This window comes from Strix aluco, chromosome 4, assembly GCF_031877795.1.
Source record: "Strix aluco isolate bStrAlu1 chromosome 4, bStrAlu1.hap1, whole genome shotgun sequence".
Taxonomy (NCBI): domain Eukaryota; kingdom Metazoa; phylum Chordata; class Aves; order Strigiformes; family Strigidae; genus Strix; species Strix aluco.
In genome coordinates, this window is record NC_133934.1 from 70,168,135 (window position 1) to 70,183,430 (window position 15,296).

At 37.5% G+C, this 15,296-nt stretch overlaps 1 protein-coding gene across 5 annotated transcripts in view; it reads right to left on the reverse strand.

The window, feature by feature from the left end:
* The window catches only part of PDE5A (phosphodiesterase 5A), a 138,789-nt gene that overhangs the window by 49,327 nt on the left and 74,166 nt on the right, over window positions 1–15,296 (reverse strand). For 3 of the 5 annotated variants that reach the window (XM_074823580.1, XM_074823576.1, XM_074823575.1), the window contains exon 2: window positions 1,342–1,924. In XM_074823580.1, the coding sequence (XP_074679681.1) occupies window positions 1,342–1,920 (579 nt within the window). In that variant the 5' untranslated portion in view covers window positions 1,921–1,924. Of the gene's footprint in view, window positions 1–1,341; window positions 1,925–14,155; window positions 15,124–15,296 lie in introns of those variants that run through there. The other 2 variants (XM_074823577.1, XM_074823578.1) reach the window with 2 other exon arrangements.

Here is a 15,296-nt window from a genome sequence, read left to right on the forward strand (position 1 = left end):
CATTTATGTGGAACATGAGTGCCTGTGGATAAATACAACTGCTAGAAAGAACAAAAAACCCCAAACCCTATGAGAAGCCTTTCTTGAGCCTAGACCATCATTATAATAAATGTATACATGGACTAACCATTCCTAGCTTTTATCAAGAAGAAATTACAAAAATATACTGAAAGACATATGGCTACAGAGGAACAAGGTTTCATGAATGTGGTTAGTGTTTTTGCTTTTACCAGAGATTGCTTGCTTCATTTTTCAACTGAGTATTGTTATAAAACTGATTTTTTAAAATCTTACTAAAATAATTCAGACTATTTTTAAAGGCTGCTGTTCTTTCTCTGGTAATTGATTTCAAGCTGAGCATGATAGACCCAATTCAAGAATGAGCTTTTAAACTATAAGGACAGGTGATGTTCTGCTGGAAACATGTACTAGCAAATGTTTAGACATTTTCTGAGGCAGCAAACAAGTGTTTGCTGAAAATTAAACCATATGAAATAATACTGCTCTTTTTTGCTTCTGAAAAAAATCTACATGGTAATGTTACCTAATCCTGCAAGCATGCTCAGATTAATTGAGAGATTATCAATCAGAAGCAGTAATTTTCAAGTCTATTGTATACCTTTATTAGTTAATTAATCAATTCAATAATTCATTAAAATTTCCATCATCCCTAAATTCAAAGCACAAAATCAGCATATCCAAAGAGCCTGGAATTAAGAGATGTTAAATTGAGATGCAGGAGATGTCCTCTCTCAGTGCTGGATTTTCTTCCTTTTTTCATCTGGCCTTGTATCAAAATAACTCAAATCAGAGTATCATTTCATTCGTGAGACTTCTGTACAGTTCAAACCCTCATCCCGTTCTTGTTCCTTCAGCTCCTACCCTTTGTGCCTCAGGTATGATAAAATTCTCCAAAGTGTTTTTAATTACAGGACTCCAGTTTTGCAGACAATTACATCACAATTTCATTCATTTTGGTGCAGAAGTACCTTACATCCTTATACAAGCAGAAATGTAAACATTTAAGTGTCCAAACCTAGAAATACAAATACCGGCATGCACATAGCTGGTTAAAATGGGGCTGATGCTTGACTGCTAATGTCAAACTTACATAATTTATTTTGATGTTAGCATTCCTCTAGTCATAGCTACATGTTTCTGTATCTGCATGTATCTATAATATGTGTATTAGAACAAAAAACATGGTGTCAGGTCTGCATCTTGACTCATTTAAGTCAATATGGTTCCAAATACATATACTAAAGTGGCAATATTACAACTGCTGATAATATGCCTTTTTCTTTTTCCAAGAATTGTTCAAGATAAATTTTCTTGGTTTACCTCATACGCATTCTTGATGTTCAGAGGCTGGCCTATAGCTGCTACATGACCCACAATGCCCTTGTTCCACTCCAGGCGAATGCAGTTGTTGGAAGCTTCTTCCAGGGTGGAGCCTTCAGCCACATCAAACAGCCTGCTTACAAGAAACTTCTCATTAGAGCTGTCCTCACAGACCAAAAACAGGGAATAGCGATCTGCTGCTATAAGCTCATGGATATGTAGGAAAATTTTATGGCAAAGCGCTGTGACATCTAAGTGACTAGAAATATCTTTCACAAGTTCTAATAGTCTTGAGCACTGATCCCCTGCACTGGTCTCAATCCTTGGAGATTGCAGAGGCATCTGTTCCTTCTTTTCAGAGTCGGAGAGGAAGCTCACTGCTCCTACTGAGTCCTTGACAAAAATAGGCCTTAAGGGTCTGTCAAATTCAGAAGCAGAGATTTTCCTTGCTGGCGTCCCAGAGCTGGTGGTCTCAGGACAGGCAGGCTGGTGACAAGCACAGGATTCACTCTGGGACTTGGTTCCCTCCTTGCAGACTGGGATGGTATGAACTCTCTCAGCAAACCATGCATTAACCATTTCTCTGTAAAACAAAAATAAAGACACAGCGAATGATGTAAGTTAAAAGTCCTCAGGAACTAATACGTAATTGAAGAGGACACGACAAAGAGGATAACTTTAAACATTTTCATATAGCGGACATGAGTACACCTTTAGTGCTCCTCTGTATCAATATTGTTCAATTTTACACAGCACTTATATGCCCCATAAAAAGGAAGCTATTTCTGCCTAAAGGAAATACCTGAATAGGGCAGAGAAAGGCTGCTTATGCTGTGGCTTTCAAAATATAGAAGATCAGAAGTTTACACCAAGTTCTGGTCCTTTCCATTCCCAAGATTTGGATTTCTGTATAAGATGTAAATATATTCATATGAAGACAAAACTTTCTCTTTTAATTCTGTTTTTCTAGACTATTTCTAACTTTTAAAAAGATAATTTTGAACTTTAATTCTGTCAAATCACCTGCAGCCCCTCATGTCTTTATGTTGCCCACACACTATTTTTAAGTTAACTTCCCCTGCTCTCTTAGAGTTAATGAAAAATGCTGTTTTGACTCAAAGCACCAAAGTTTTGCTTAAAAACTGTCAGAAAGAAACATGGATATTTCTAATTCAACCCCCTTCAAAATAATGAAAAGACAGACTGTTTTCATGCATCTCTCCTATTTCCTTATCCTTACAGATGAAACTCACTGACCAACTCAACCCAAAATACTGAATACCCCCAAAATTCTATTTTTGAAGAGTGTACCATTAATTTAAAAATGTCACACATCTTGTATCTGTTTTTCAAATTCCTTTAGCACTCGAATGCCAACCCTAATAATGTCCTCACTAAATACAGCGTATCTTGAATTATCCAAAAGCACACATATCATCAGTAACACGAGTATACTTTTCTTATCACTACAATATTTCCTTGTCCAAAATCTGTTGGTTTGGGGTTTTTTTTGTAAATACAGTGCTTTTTATGTCATTTACCCAGTGTTGAGGATTCCTCACAGCACATGATCTACACTCTGAAGAAATGTTTTTTTCTGAATTACATAATGTATGGGCCTATGAACAGCAAAAATCCTATTAAAAAGTCTGATCTTCTGGAAACCTTTCATGGTGGTCATGTTTTAAATTTGGGATATTTTTTATTTGCTCAGCAGACCACAGGAATTTCGAGAGTGAAGCTGAATGAAACCATGGAAATTAGTCAGGTTAGTCAGCCGCTGATCAGTTACATGCATCAGTATGTGTTAAATATGAAAAGCACTGTACATAGCCTTTTTTTCCTTACAGAACTGATTCATCTATGTTGTAGAATGCGATACTGCAAGTGAAATTAACTATTAATTCAAAGTAAAGTAATTGATTAAAATTTAAAGTCCACCAATATTATTCTTATTAGCAAGCAATCCACAACAGGAAACTTATTTGTCTTCTATTAGGAGGGTTTGAGTTTTTCAGATTTTTGCAATCACATATCATTTGGAGACCTCAACTGCAGGCAAACATGCTATGAAAAATTGAATTGATATAGGAAATAGTATGACTGTAAAGGGAGCACCTGGGCAAAAAAACAGTCATTATGTTACTGTACCCATTCTGCTTCTGTGTGAGCTACCTGGTAATTTTTTTCCCCTCAGAAAACTATGTCTGACTGAGGTAAACATCACTCAGTGTAGCACTGGAAAATCAAATTCTTCTCTTATTCACACCAGTGCAACTCCGAATAAATGGATGACAGACTATTCTTTATTTGGGCTTCTGTGTGTGTACTGTGGTCCTGATCATGCAAAACCTTGCATACATGGTTAATATCATTTATAGCCCCAGTGATCTTCAAGGCTGAATGGTCAGTGTGGTCACATAGGACATTTGTGAATCTTCTGACAATCAGAGATTCAGAACCACTGAATGAAAAGTTGGGACATAATTAAGGTGGTGGGAGTTTTGCCTCTGAGCTCCACAGAGCCAGGATTTCATTCCATGTTTTGACATTTTCCATGAAGCTCTTGGAACAGCTTGCTGTAGCAATAATATACCTCAATCACCATCTATTATAAATTTCCCAGCAATCTAAAGCCAGTCCAGTTACTGGAAACATGGTGCCAGAGAACACAATGAAATTCCATTGTTATTCTGAAAGAGTTTTGGTTCATTGCTTAGCTACTTATTTTTAAAGGAAGTAACCTCTGCTTTTTAAGTATATTAATAAAAACTACCAATGATCCTTATTTATTACAGCAGCAATATGTATTTTTTTTGTGGAGTTACCTCAGCCAAATGTTTCTTGCAGTGAAGAAGCATAAAGAACAACTAACATATCAGAACTTTGACTTTAACAAGATTATAGTACTTAACCAGGATAAATATTAAATGTGCGAGCTGTGACCATGTATAACTGAAATGCATAATATAATTTGCATAGGGCAGTATCACATTTGCAAAAGCTGTTTCAGTGAGAGTCAAAATAAGAAGCTAGCATTTAATAACATTTGGAATTTTCGTTTATTAAACTGAATGAGAACACAGAATAAAAATTTGTGATAAAAATGACCAAAAGTATCCTGAAGAAAAATAAAAAGCTTAAAATGCAAAAATTTGTAAGTAAACACAGTACAACTGCTAAAGTCAGTGCTGATAACTCTTGTCATCATATGTGTTATATGTGGGTTCTTTTTGTTTTACTCTGATCTCCTCAAGAAAATAAACTACCTGGAAATTTTAGTTTTTTCTAAACAAAATTTAGCATCTAGCACTAAGGCTGCAGAAAAGAACCTGAAAACGCAAGCTGGGTGCATTTAACGCCTCAGACACAAGGAGGTAGATATAGAATAATCAATAGTTTTGAAAGAAGGCTCATGACTTGACCCAGTTTCATGGCTGTGTGTGCTGACTTGATTTTTGAACATTGAGGACTGGCATTAATGTAAAATAAGATTTAAAAGTAACTGTAATAACCTAGTATCAGATAGAGAGCATTCTTAAACTAGCAAGTGATTAGGCATAGGAAACAGTGTACTTTGTCTAGGCATGTTTGAAAATGCACAGGCGTGAACCTGTGCTATTGTCAAGTGACAGCAATTTGTAGAGCAATCTGATTCACTGCTTATTTACACATGAGGAAAGGAGAATATAAAATGCTATAATTTCACTTAGCTCTGTTTTAGACTGAATTTACATACGTGAATGTGTTGATATAAGATGCAAGGCAGAGAAAGAATGAGGTACCCTTTATGGACAAAGCTAAAGCAAAAATTTGATTATCAGTTGAAACCTGCCATTTTATTTATTCTGGAATGTAATGATGTCCCCTGGCCTTAATCAGTAAGAACAATGTATTCTGAATTCTAGTACAAGTTCTCAAACTGTGGCCATGAGATAATTTAGTTTTTACCTTCTTGCCTTTTTACTATGTAAAATAAGCATTCCTTTCTCTATCTTATGGAGGTTATTGAGATGTGGAACGTAACTGTAATATCTTTCATATGAAATTAATTACATTTCTTTAATAAGAACTAACTACTTCTTAGATATCTGCACCATTTATGAAGCACTTCGACATTGAACAGAACTATATGTGGAGCTTCATAATTATGAGTAACATATTCCTGTCCCCTTTAATGTTTTTCAGATGACGGTCCAGTAACTTGCCAACATAGTGTGCAATTCTCAAAAAGCTCTGGGGGTTAACAACAAATCTTTAACTATACTGTTTAAAGAATGGCTTTCAACTTCAAATCATTTAGGCATTTTTATCTGGGCAACAGAAAAGCCATTCAAATTCAGCTGGAATAAGAACAGTGTTCACTGACCTTTACTGAATGCCCCTTCTAACAAGGAAACTATTTAGCTCCTTTTACTCACAGTTATACACATGGGTGGAAGAACTAGCATTTCACATTAACTGACATATTCTAACTCTATTTAAAATCTGTCAGACAAAGTCTTGACATGCATTTGCTTGTTGACACTCAATCCTATTTAACAGTGCGTGACAAGAAGAGTATCATTATTAACACAACTACTTTCTCAGCACAGAATTAGCTCAACAGATATCCAATACCAGACATGTACTGAACCACAAGTGAGGTTACTGGAAATTAGTAACAAGTGCTATGTATGATTAAGATGTCATTTTGAAAGGACTACAAGAAGAAACAAAAACTTGTGACTATTCTATTCATACGAATAGTTTTCAGTAAGCTTTGACATTGTCAAAAGGTGATTGTAAGGACAAGACCCTTGCTGTGGAAGTAAGTTTTGAAGTTAAAACCAAGGCAATGTCTCCAACCCAGCACAGCAGTCACTTCATGTTGAGGAGTTACAGGCATCAGCATCCATTCCTCATAAGCTGCATGCATCCTTTACTGCAGTATGAGCCTCCACTCAAGAAAGCTATAATTTATCCCAGAGTTCATAAACAGGAATAACTGAATTTGAAGTAGCCATTTTTAGTCACTTCTATCAGCCAAATCCAGTCTTGCCGCTGTAAAACACAATTTCAAAGGAGTAGGACAGTGACTGCTGAATTTGGCTGGTGACCTCATCAGCAGATGACAAAATTGGAGAGGAATTTTGAAGATAGGGATGAGAAGGGTATGAAAATACAATGGCAGGTAAAACATTTTAAGAAAAAAAATGACTGCGTGATCCTCCCCTCTATAATCACTTGTATACAAGTACACATTATCTGCATTACATGAGAACTCAGGAACGTCAGAGGAATTAAGACTCTTTGGCCCTGATTTGTTAAACACTGTGCAGAAAGTAGACCTGTCCCATGGATAGGCAACAAAAATAGAAAATCACTGGGTGAGAAAACACAGGCACAAGGAAGTGACGTGGCTTGAGCCAGGTCATGCAGAATGGCACAGGTAGATCCGAAGACAACCTCAGGTCTAAGACCTGAAGAGGACCTTGCTTTATTTCCTGTGCTGTATGTGTCAAGCCATGCTGACCTGACACTAATTACTATTCTGCTCATACACTGGGAATATTAAATAATTTATTGTACCCATCTTTGCTTGATTTGTGACATCTTCAAAATACAAAGCATACTTTTCAAAAAAAACCCCTAACAACCGGTGAAGACATTTAAAGAGTAACAGCCAGATTGTAACTGTCCTGCTCACACATGTAACCATGCTACATATGTAAGACCATACCAATGTGACCATTCAGCAAGTATTTGGTATCTTTGGACAACAGGTGCAAAAACAGAGCACAAACATAATACTGAGATACAACAATGCCAGTATACTGCATCTCACTTGTCTTGCTCAAAGAATGCATAATAATTACTGTACCATAAAAGTACTGGGTGATGTGCAGCTTTCAGTGAAAGAACAAGTAATTCCCCATAAAATTTCTCATAAATTTTTCATGTATACAATGTGTAATGTTTCAGTAGTTGTGTGGACTGTTTTGCTAATTTTTCATTCAAACCAGCAGTTACTGATAACACACTTCAGGAGGGGAATTCAATACAAACTTGCCTACTAGAATATGCCAGCTTTAAAGTATCTGAATTCCTGTGGCCTAATCCTCCTAGTGCTGAAATCAACAATATTTCAAGCCAAACTTTGTAACTATTTTCTCAGTTGCTTTTTTTAAAATAACCACTAGACATCTTCAATTTTCTTTACTGCATCTTGATATAATTTAGACACAGAAATCATTTAAAGCATTAGCAACAACTCAAAAACTATTCAGTTTTAACAAATGAGTTTGAAAGTCAAAGTCACTTGGATATTATGCTTGCCTTCCCATTTTCTTTCCAGTACTTCCTATTTCACAATCATGTTCTAAGTGGTTTTGTCTCCTTTCTGGCCATGGAAAGATTTAAATAAATGGTGTAAGGCTTCATTAGGTGGAAACAGTAAAGTGACTGTAAAAGAAATGTTTTCAAACTGACTAAAAAAGTAGATTGACAAAGACAATAGTTGTTTTTCCTTAAACCCTGTCCAATTATAGTTATTAGAGATACTATTTCTAACAGTGGTAGGCAGTTTTTGAAGACAAAGTATGACTTAAAAGTCAGAGTCAATTTTTTGGCACAACTCAGTCAAATATGTAAGCGTACATTAAACTTTAAACATGTTAAGTGGCCAGACTGACTTCTGTTTGGATACAGATCTAAATTAAGAACTCTAATTCTTGATTCAAACCATGCTTATGACAGAGTGAAATAACAACTTTTTAAAAGTAGAAATAATGTAAATCTTGTCTGAATGCTCGTATTATTTTTTTTAAATAGGAGGCAGAGGTTGCTGTATTATTTGAAGCAAAAGTATTTGAAATGGAGGACTAACACTAACAGGCTATTCTTAGCTATTTTCAAGTCTTCTTTAACAACCAAACTGCAAGTTTAACTTTTCACAAGAAAGCTTTCCTCCATAGAAGGAACTTCTAGTCACACTATAAAGACTGACTTCAGGGATTGAAGGTCAAATTCTAAAACATGACCTTTATATCTCCTCCCAATGTTTACTTCTTGTTCCAAGCTCGAAAAAGATTAAAAATAACTATGTACCTAATGATTTTGTTGTGGAAAGCAATAGGACAATGCCAATGATTTTGGGGAAAGATGGATTAAAAGTGAAGTTCACACCTGTCTGGAGACCTCACCTTAAGTCTTAGGCACCACTTCAGTTCCACTTAAATTCCTAAAATAGGTGTTAAGTAGGACTTGAGTGGTGCAGAGGCTTTGGGATGGCTCTCTGTGCTGGCTGGGGTGAGTTCACCATAACGCACAAATAAATGGGAAAATATATATCTTTTACTAAGCAAATATATTTTGTGGCTATATTTTCAGTGCCAGACCTAATGTGAAATTACAACCATTGAGTTATTCACAAGGGCCATTTCAGTAGGGTTTCTTTTCTGGCACTTCCTAAGTAGCTTCTTTTGTATTTAATGCCTTTTTTCTTTTCTTCAAGTAAATCATATAAATGAGAAAGCATTCCGTGTAAGTTTATGTATGTTTCTTTGCCAGTAAGGAAGAGAAATACTTGTATTCTGTGGTTTTATTAATTATATTTATTCGTGACAAAAGCAAAATGCTTCCTCTTTAATGATGAAAATGAAAATTGGTGGCATATTAGTTCAAGTCAAGAATGTATTGTCTAAAATTGCTTTGTAATTCTTGATCCAAGTCATATATTCCCACACAATTCAGCTTTAATCTAGCATTCAAATAAGCATGAACATAAGCTATGATGTACCGTATTTGATCTGAAGACATCATAGGTGATGTATCATGAATTTTATCCTTGTGCAGAGAGGTAGCAGAGTTATCTACACACTATGGAAGTCTCACTCCAGCTTCAAAATTAGACTGATTGGTATTTTTATTTTATATATGTAGTCTTTGTCCTAAACCTGTACAAATACATGAATTTCCTCCTCACATGATGATTCAACACATGCCCAACACAAAACCTCCATGAACTTCTAAAATTTAGAAATAAAAGACAGGTGTCTAACTTTGTTGTCTCCCGCAGAGGCAATATATGCCTCAGCGCCACTTTTCTTCCCAGTTGCCAGAAATTTGACCCTATTCTCTAAAGTCTTCCTAGGAAGAGCAAAAAAATGGAAATGAGATTTCAAATGCCTATTGGCATGATCAAAAGTACAGTAATATGATAATAAAGTTACCCTGAAACAAAAGAAGGCAAAAAGAGATGTTAACAGTTAAAGTAGTTCACTCCATCTTATTTTCTACCTGTCCTGTAAGGTTTAGCAGTTGTATTTTAATTAACGTATTGTGCACACCCGTTCGTTTCTTTGTTACCTAGGGCAAACGGTATGTAGTAAAAGCACATTCTCCTACAGCTCAGTACTACCTGCTGACTAGTTTATCTTCACACCAAAGATTCTGTGCAGGTGTTCAGGTTATTGCCCTTTGAGAATTAAAGATGTAAATTGCTAGTAAGTGATTTCTTCATGTTTCTCAAATGACAGTTTCTTCAGTCTACAGTAATTGCTGGTTTAGACATTGTTTCCAAAACACTGCCACACACCCCTAGCTTTACTTCCAAGAATAAATGCCCAAAATACTTAATCACATTTACAACTTCATGAATGTGGGTAACATTCCTTACCTTCCTGAGTGCTTTTTGAATCAGGAGTTTAAAATATTTTGGGATGATCTTAATACTTTGCAATTATCAAGAAAGGCTTAAGGATATGGATACATTATTTATAAGTGGGACAGCTATGGAGATCATTAGACCAACAAGAAAACTTTCCAGGATATCATAGATATTGATTTTTTTTTCTGTACCTCATTCTCAGAAAAGCTCTGTAAACATCTAATAAAACCAAGTGGGAGAAAATATTCTGATCCCTGCATTAGCACCATTACTTCATGCAGTTTTCAAGCCATGGTCCAAAGAATCAGTGGGTCTGCAGTCCTTTTGTAAATGCTTCACATAGGATAACTTAGAAAAGCAAGTCCCCTTTCAGCATATTCGAACAATTTGCATAGGACTCTGTGCCTCCACTGGAGAACTGTTAGGGGTCCTTCAATCACAGAAGTTTAAAACCCATTGCTTGTTTACCAAGGTCATGTTAGGGATGAATATGGCTCAGACCTGTATCTTTTTAGGATTATTATTTTTTTGTATGTCAGTAATATATTTTTAAGAAAACACACAAGCCAAAGCCTATTTCAATGCAGAAAATCTTAAATAGCTCTATCTTTGAAAATGTGAGTTTTCATACATTTGCTCCAAAAATTAATTTCCTTTCAATTAGGAAAAATTAAGCATACATACATTACCAAACAAAACAATTACATGATGCATATGACATAATATTTATGAGATTAAACATCAGATAGCCATCTCAAAATGAAAGACATTTTTTAAAAGCCCTCCAGACACAGATTAGAAGGCAAATGTCCTAAGTAATTTATTATTGCAGGCAGCACATTACAAACTGATTGTCCACCAGCCATCAAGAAGGAAAAAAACCCGAACAACTGTACTTGAGTTTTTTCAAAGTAATAAATGTAATTGATATATTCAAGTTGTGCAATCTCTGAATTCCAGCAAGTACAGTTTCCCAGTAAGCGCCACTTCTGGAATCCTCAGCAAAGCGCTATGAAGTACCATGCCATTAAGGACATTCATTTTTCCAAATACAACCCCACCTTAATTCATTTGTAAATATTTCCCAACCCCGCTAATAAGCCAAGATATATTTATAACAAAATAATCTTATTTCCAGTGAAAGGCATACAAGGCTTGGGTTAGTAATTTGTATCTATCACGCCATACATTTAGGAAACCAGACGAAAACTGCCTGGAACAATGCAGTTGCCTCTAACCGAGAGGAGAATTTTTACTTTGGCTGTTTTGGCAGTCTGCTGCTTCTGATCGCAAAGAGCACTAAGAGAGAATCGCTTCCGTATTTTTGAGAGTAGGAACAAACAGGAAGTCAGAAATACAGAAGTATTCCGTAGGGGGTTAAAATAAGTATGATGTTTGAACATGACAATGCATGGATTATTTTTTTTTTAAAGGAACATGAAAAGATAAACTTTAGGAAGACAAAAAGGGTAACAAATTCAGCTGTAAATGCAGAACAATTTTGTGACCAAAAAAAGGCTACAGATTATGCCTTTGTAACATCTAGTTAGAACAATTACATTTGTAGCACCAGCTACAAAGAACCTTTAACAAAAGTATGGGTAAACATAAAACACAGTCTAAAAGAAGAATCATTTTACTTCAAAATGTTTCTGTTTTCTGGGAATCCAGAATATGATAGGCAATTCTAAAACTCTGAAAGGGGAAAAATAACAAGAGGAGCTGAAAAGAAAGGAATAAAATAAATAAATTTAGTAGGAGCTAGGCATTTAGAAACTCCTGAACCTATAAGTGTCCAGTAACAAACTCTCCAGCCAGAAGGTTTGTCAACCAGCACACTGTAGCACTAACTGAACCAAATTCGTCTCATCACTGAGTGTGCTGGTGACACCCTTTGTTGGTCTGCACTTTGATCATACTGTAACAACACTTCATGGATAATAACTATTTATATTATCTCTGTATACCACTCGCCTCCCTGGTACAAAATAAAGTAATAAATAACTGACTCTGTAGCTTCCTACTCACGGGATCACAGTTTATTTCCATACTCAAAGGAGGGAGCAATTTAAAGCTATTCACCTGGATTACATGCTTATAGGATTGCAGCCTTGCTCTGTACAGGTGTAAGTCAATCACCATAGTTTTGTCACAGAATATGTCAGTCCACCTAGCCATCAAAGACGGGGAAGGCAGTAATGTGGCCTGCCTGTAGACACTATCAACCTTGAGGCATTGCAGGATCAAAATGCAAGGTGTAAGCCATTTGTATGTATTTATCTGCCACAACACAATTCAGGGAAGAGGAGGAAAGCAGATGCAAATTTGTCAAGTAGACAACCTGTAGCCCTTCTCCCCAAGAATCCAGAATACGGACTGGGAGCCTAGCAACTCTAACAGCTGTCCCATTATGAACAATAGTGAACACAAACTAATTGTGAATTAAAAAAAAGTTTTCTTTTAAAATGCCACCTTGCCAGAAAATATAATTTTTATTTAAACCATGAAAATAGATACTAATATCAGGCTGACCTATGCAAACTGAAACAAGAGATAACTATTCAATGACTATATGAGACGGTGTCACTCCCATACTTTTAAAAAAAAAACCAAAACAAATCTGCAGGCATGAGACCACCTAAAGCATTTCTTTTATAAGTATTATTTAGACACCTAATTGAAACATTGTTTTGTGGAATTACCAAAAGAACTACTGTATAAAACAGTATGGGAATTAATTAATTGCAGAGAAAAAATAATACCTATATAAGATTGCTAAATTAGGTTCTGATTCAAAGCTCATTATTAGCAGTGGAAAGGGCTTGTATTACTCTGTAATAAATGGTTGAGCTGGTGATCTTCTATTTTTGTGTATAAATATATGAGAAACAGATACAGAAACTATCTGTATCCATTAGCAATTGTGCCTTGCAATATGAAGTGGAATATGCCTCTGCGCTCCGTGAGATACCAAATTAAGTAACTTCTTGGTCTATTGCTTTTAGGACCTGTGAGGACTTTGGCATATTATGAAGCAGAACAAAAAATGACAAGCAGTAAATTAAGATTAAAAAACAGTTGAAACTAGTTCAAGGAACGCTGCTTTACTTGACAGGGTAAACATAATGCTGAGTTACAAAACATTAACAGCATAGTCTTTGTTCAACGTACTGTTGTACAAAGATTCAACTAAAACAAAGCATGGCATTAGATTTTAAGGTTTTTCCCTTTTCAAGGTCTAAATAACACTACAATGTAGAACATTAAACCATTTTACAAAGTACACCAGTTCTTTCAAACTGCTCAGCTTTACAGGATATCATTTTAGCACACAAAATTTGAACCAACATACAGTCAAGTAACTTGTCATTTGTATTTTCAAATACAGACTTACATATAACAGAGGTATTCCTTATTATATAGTTATAGTCTTCTATTTATACAGTAAGGACAGAAAAAAAAATATTCCATGAAGACAGTGGAGAAGAGAGTTTTGAGACAAATGCAATGCTTCCATCACTTCAAAAAGATCACAGAATCGTTGACAAGCAAGAACTCAAAGTTAACAGTTTTTCTGCAAAACTCTCTCTAAATTCAGAGGAATCGCCAGCATGCAGACACAACCGAATTGTATTTTGTGAACTACAGCCTATTTGAGACCCACACAAACACAAAACTGTCTCAGCATTAAAAAAAAGAAGAAAAAAAAAAAAAGACTAACCAAACCTCTCCATGGGGAAAACAAATCTGACACAGCAGTTACTATTAATTAGCATTCCTATTTGTTCAATACTACTTCCAGTTTCCAAAGGAAGTGTGACAGGCTGAACTAATAAAACGCTACTTCTCAAAGCTGCTAACACCCTATTTCCTGGGCAAACAAGCTACCCTTCAGTTACACACCATGCACTAGTGTTCTGGAGAGTATTAACCTTAACTACTTCTATCTATGCACCCGACACCTATGCACTGCCTTTTTTTAAAAAATTCAACATTTAAAAGACATTTTTAAAGGCACTTTTATTACTTTTCTGTTAATTGAGCCTAAGGAAGAAGCAGCAGAAGAGAGGGGACTGCATGACAGATGGTCATAAGAAAGCAGGTGACCCCTGAAGCTTTCTAGCTTGCTGCGAGTCAATTATTAATGGGGATTTCTCTTCTTACCGCCCCATCCCATGCAGAGAGGAGCAGCAGCAAAGCCTCGTTCAGAACGCATCCATCCCTGCTAAGTGACTTGGGAAAGAAGTAAATCGGGAGCGGTGAGCAGATGGTGCGAGCGGCTCCGGGACAGGAGCGGAGCGGAGCAGCGCGCCCGCGGAGATGCGTGTCCGAGAAACCAAGCACAGGACTTACTAACCCGAGCTCTCCACTAAGATCTACCGTGGGAGTTGCAGATCGCGTGTGTTCTGCATCCCCGCTGCTTTGTTTATCGGAAAATATTCAAAATGGAAACCTGACTCCACTTCTAAAAATAGCCGAATTTACTCGATTTCAACTTGAAGTCCCACTGCTGAAGTGTGACAACGGTGAGCAAATACCTCGTCTGATCTCCAAAGGGCAGCATGTCAAGCCAGGGCGCGTAGGGGAAGAATAAAAAAAAAAAAAAGCCCAGACGAGCTCTTCAGGTCTCTACATGGGTTCCTCTGCAAGAACCACCACCACGGAGCGGCGGCGGCCGCCGGGAAGCCGCCCCGGCTCTGCCTGCCCCCCGCCGGGAGGAGGGAGGGAGGGGGGGAAGGAGGCTGCCCCCGCCGGGAGGGAGGGAGGGAGAGAAGGAGGGAGCAGGCGCCTCCGGGGTCAGCGATCCCCTGGTCGCTGCTCTTCCCGGTCCGGAGCAGCAGCCCCGCTCCGGCCGTGCCCCCCCCGCCTCCACCTTCCCGGGCGCAGCACGTACGGTTTGGCGGCCGCTCCCGGCTCGGCAGCTCCCGGGGCACTATAAGCCACCGCCCGCTCCGTCCCGGTGGCCGCCGAGATGTCCAAAGAGGTGACAAGCCCACGGGGCGACTGAGCTCTTCCGAGAGCAGCGCTTTGTTTTGAGATTACTAAATCGCGCCATAACCCGCCCTCCCGAAGAGATCAGATGTTATCTGAGGCTTCGACATATTTCTGTCTAGTTCGCGGGACAGGGCAAAATACACGGTTTACTACTCACAAGAAGTTGACGAGGTCCGTTTTAAACCACGGAGAACACCAACTAACTAACTAAAAGCCCCGGGCAGGGAGCTCCGAGCCTGGGACAGCTTCAGAGAGGAGCCAGCGCGCGGGGCCGGGCAGACACGCGGAAAATCCGCGGCGCTGCGCGGAG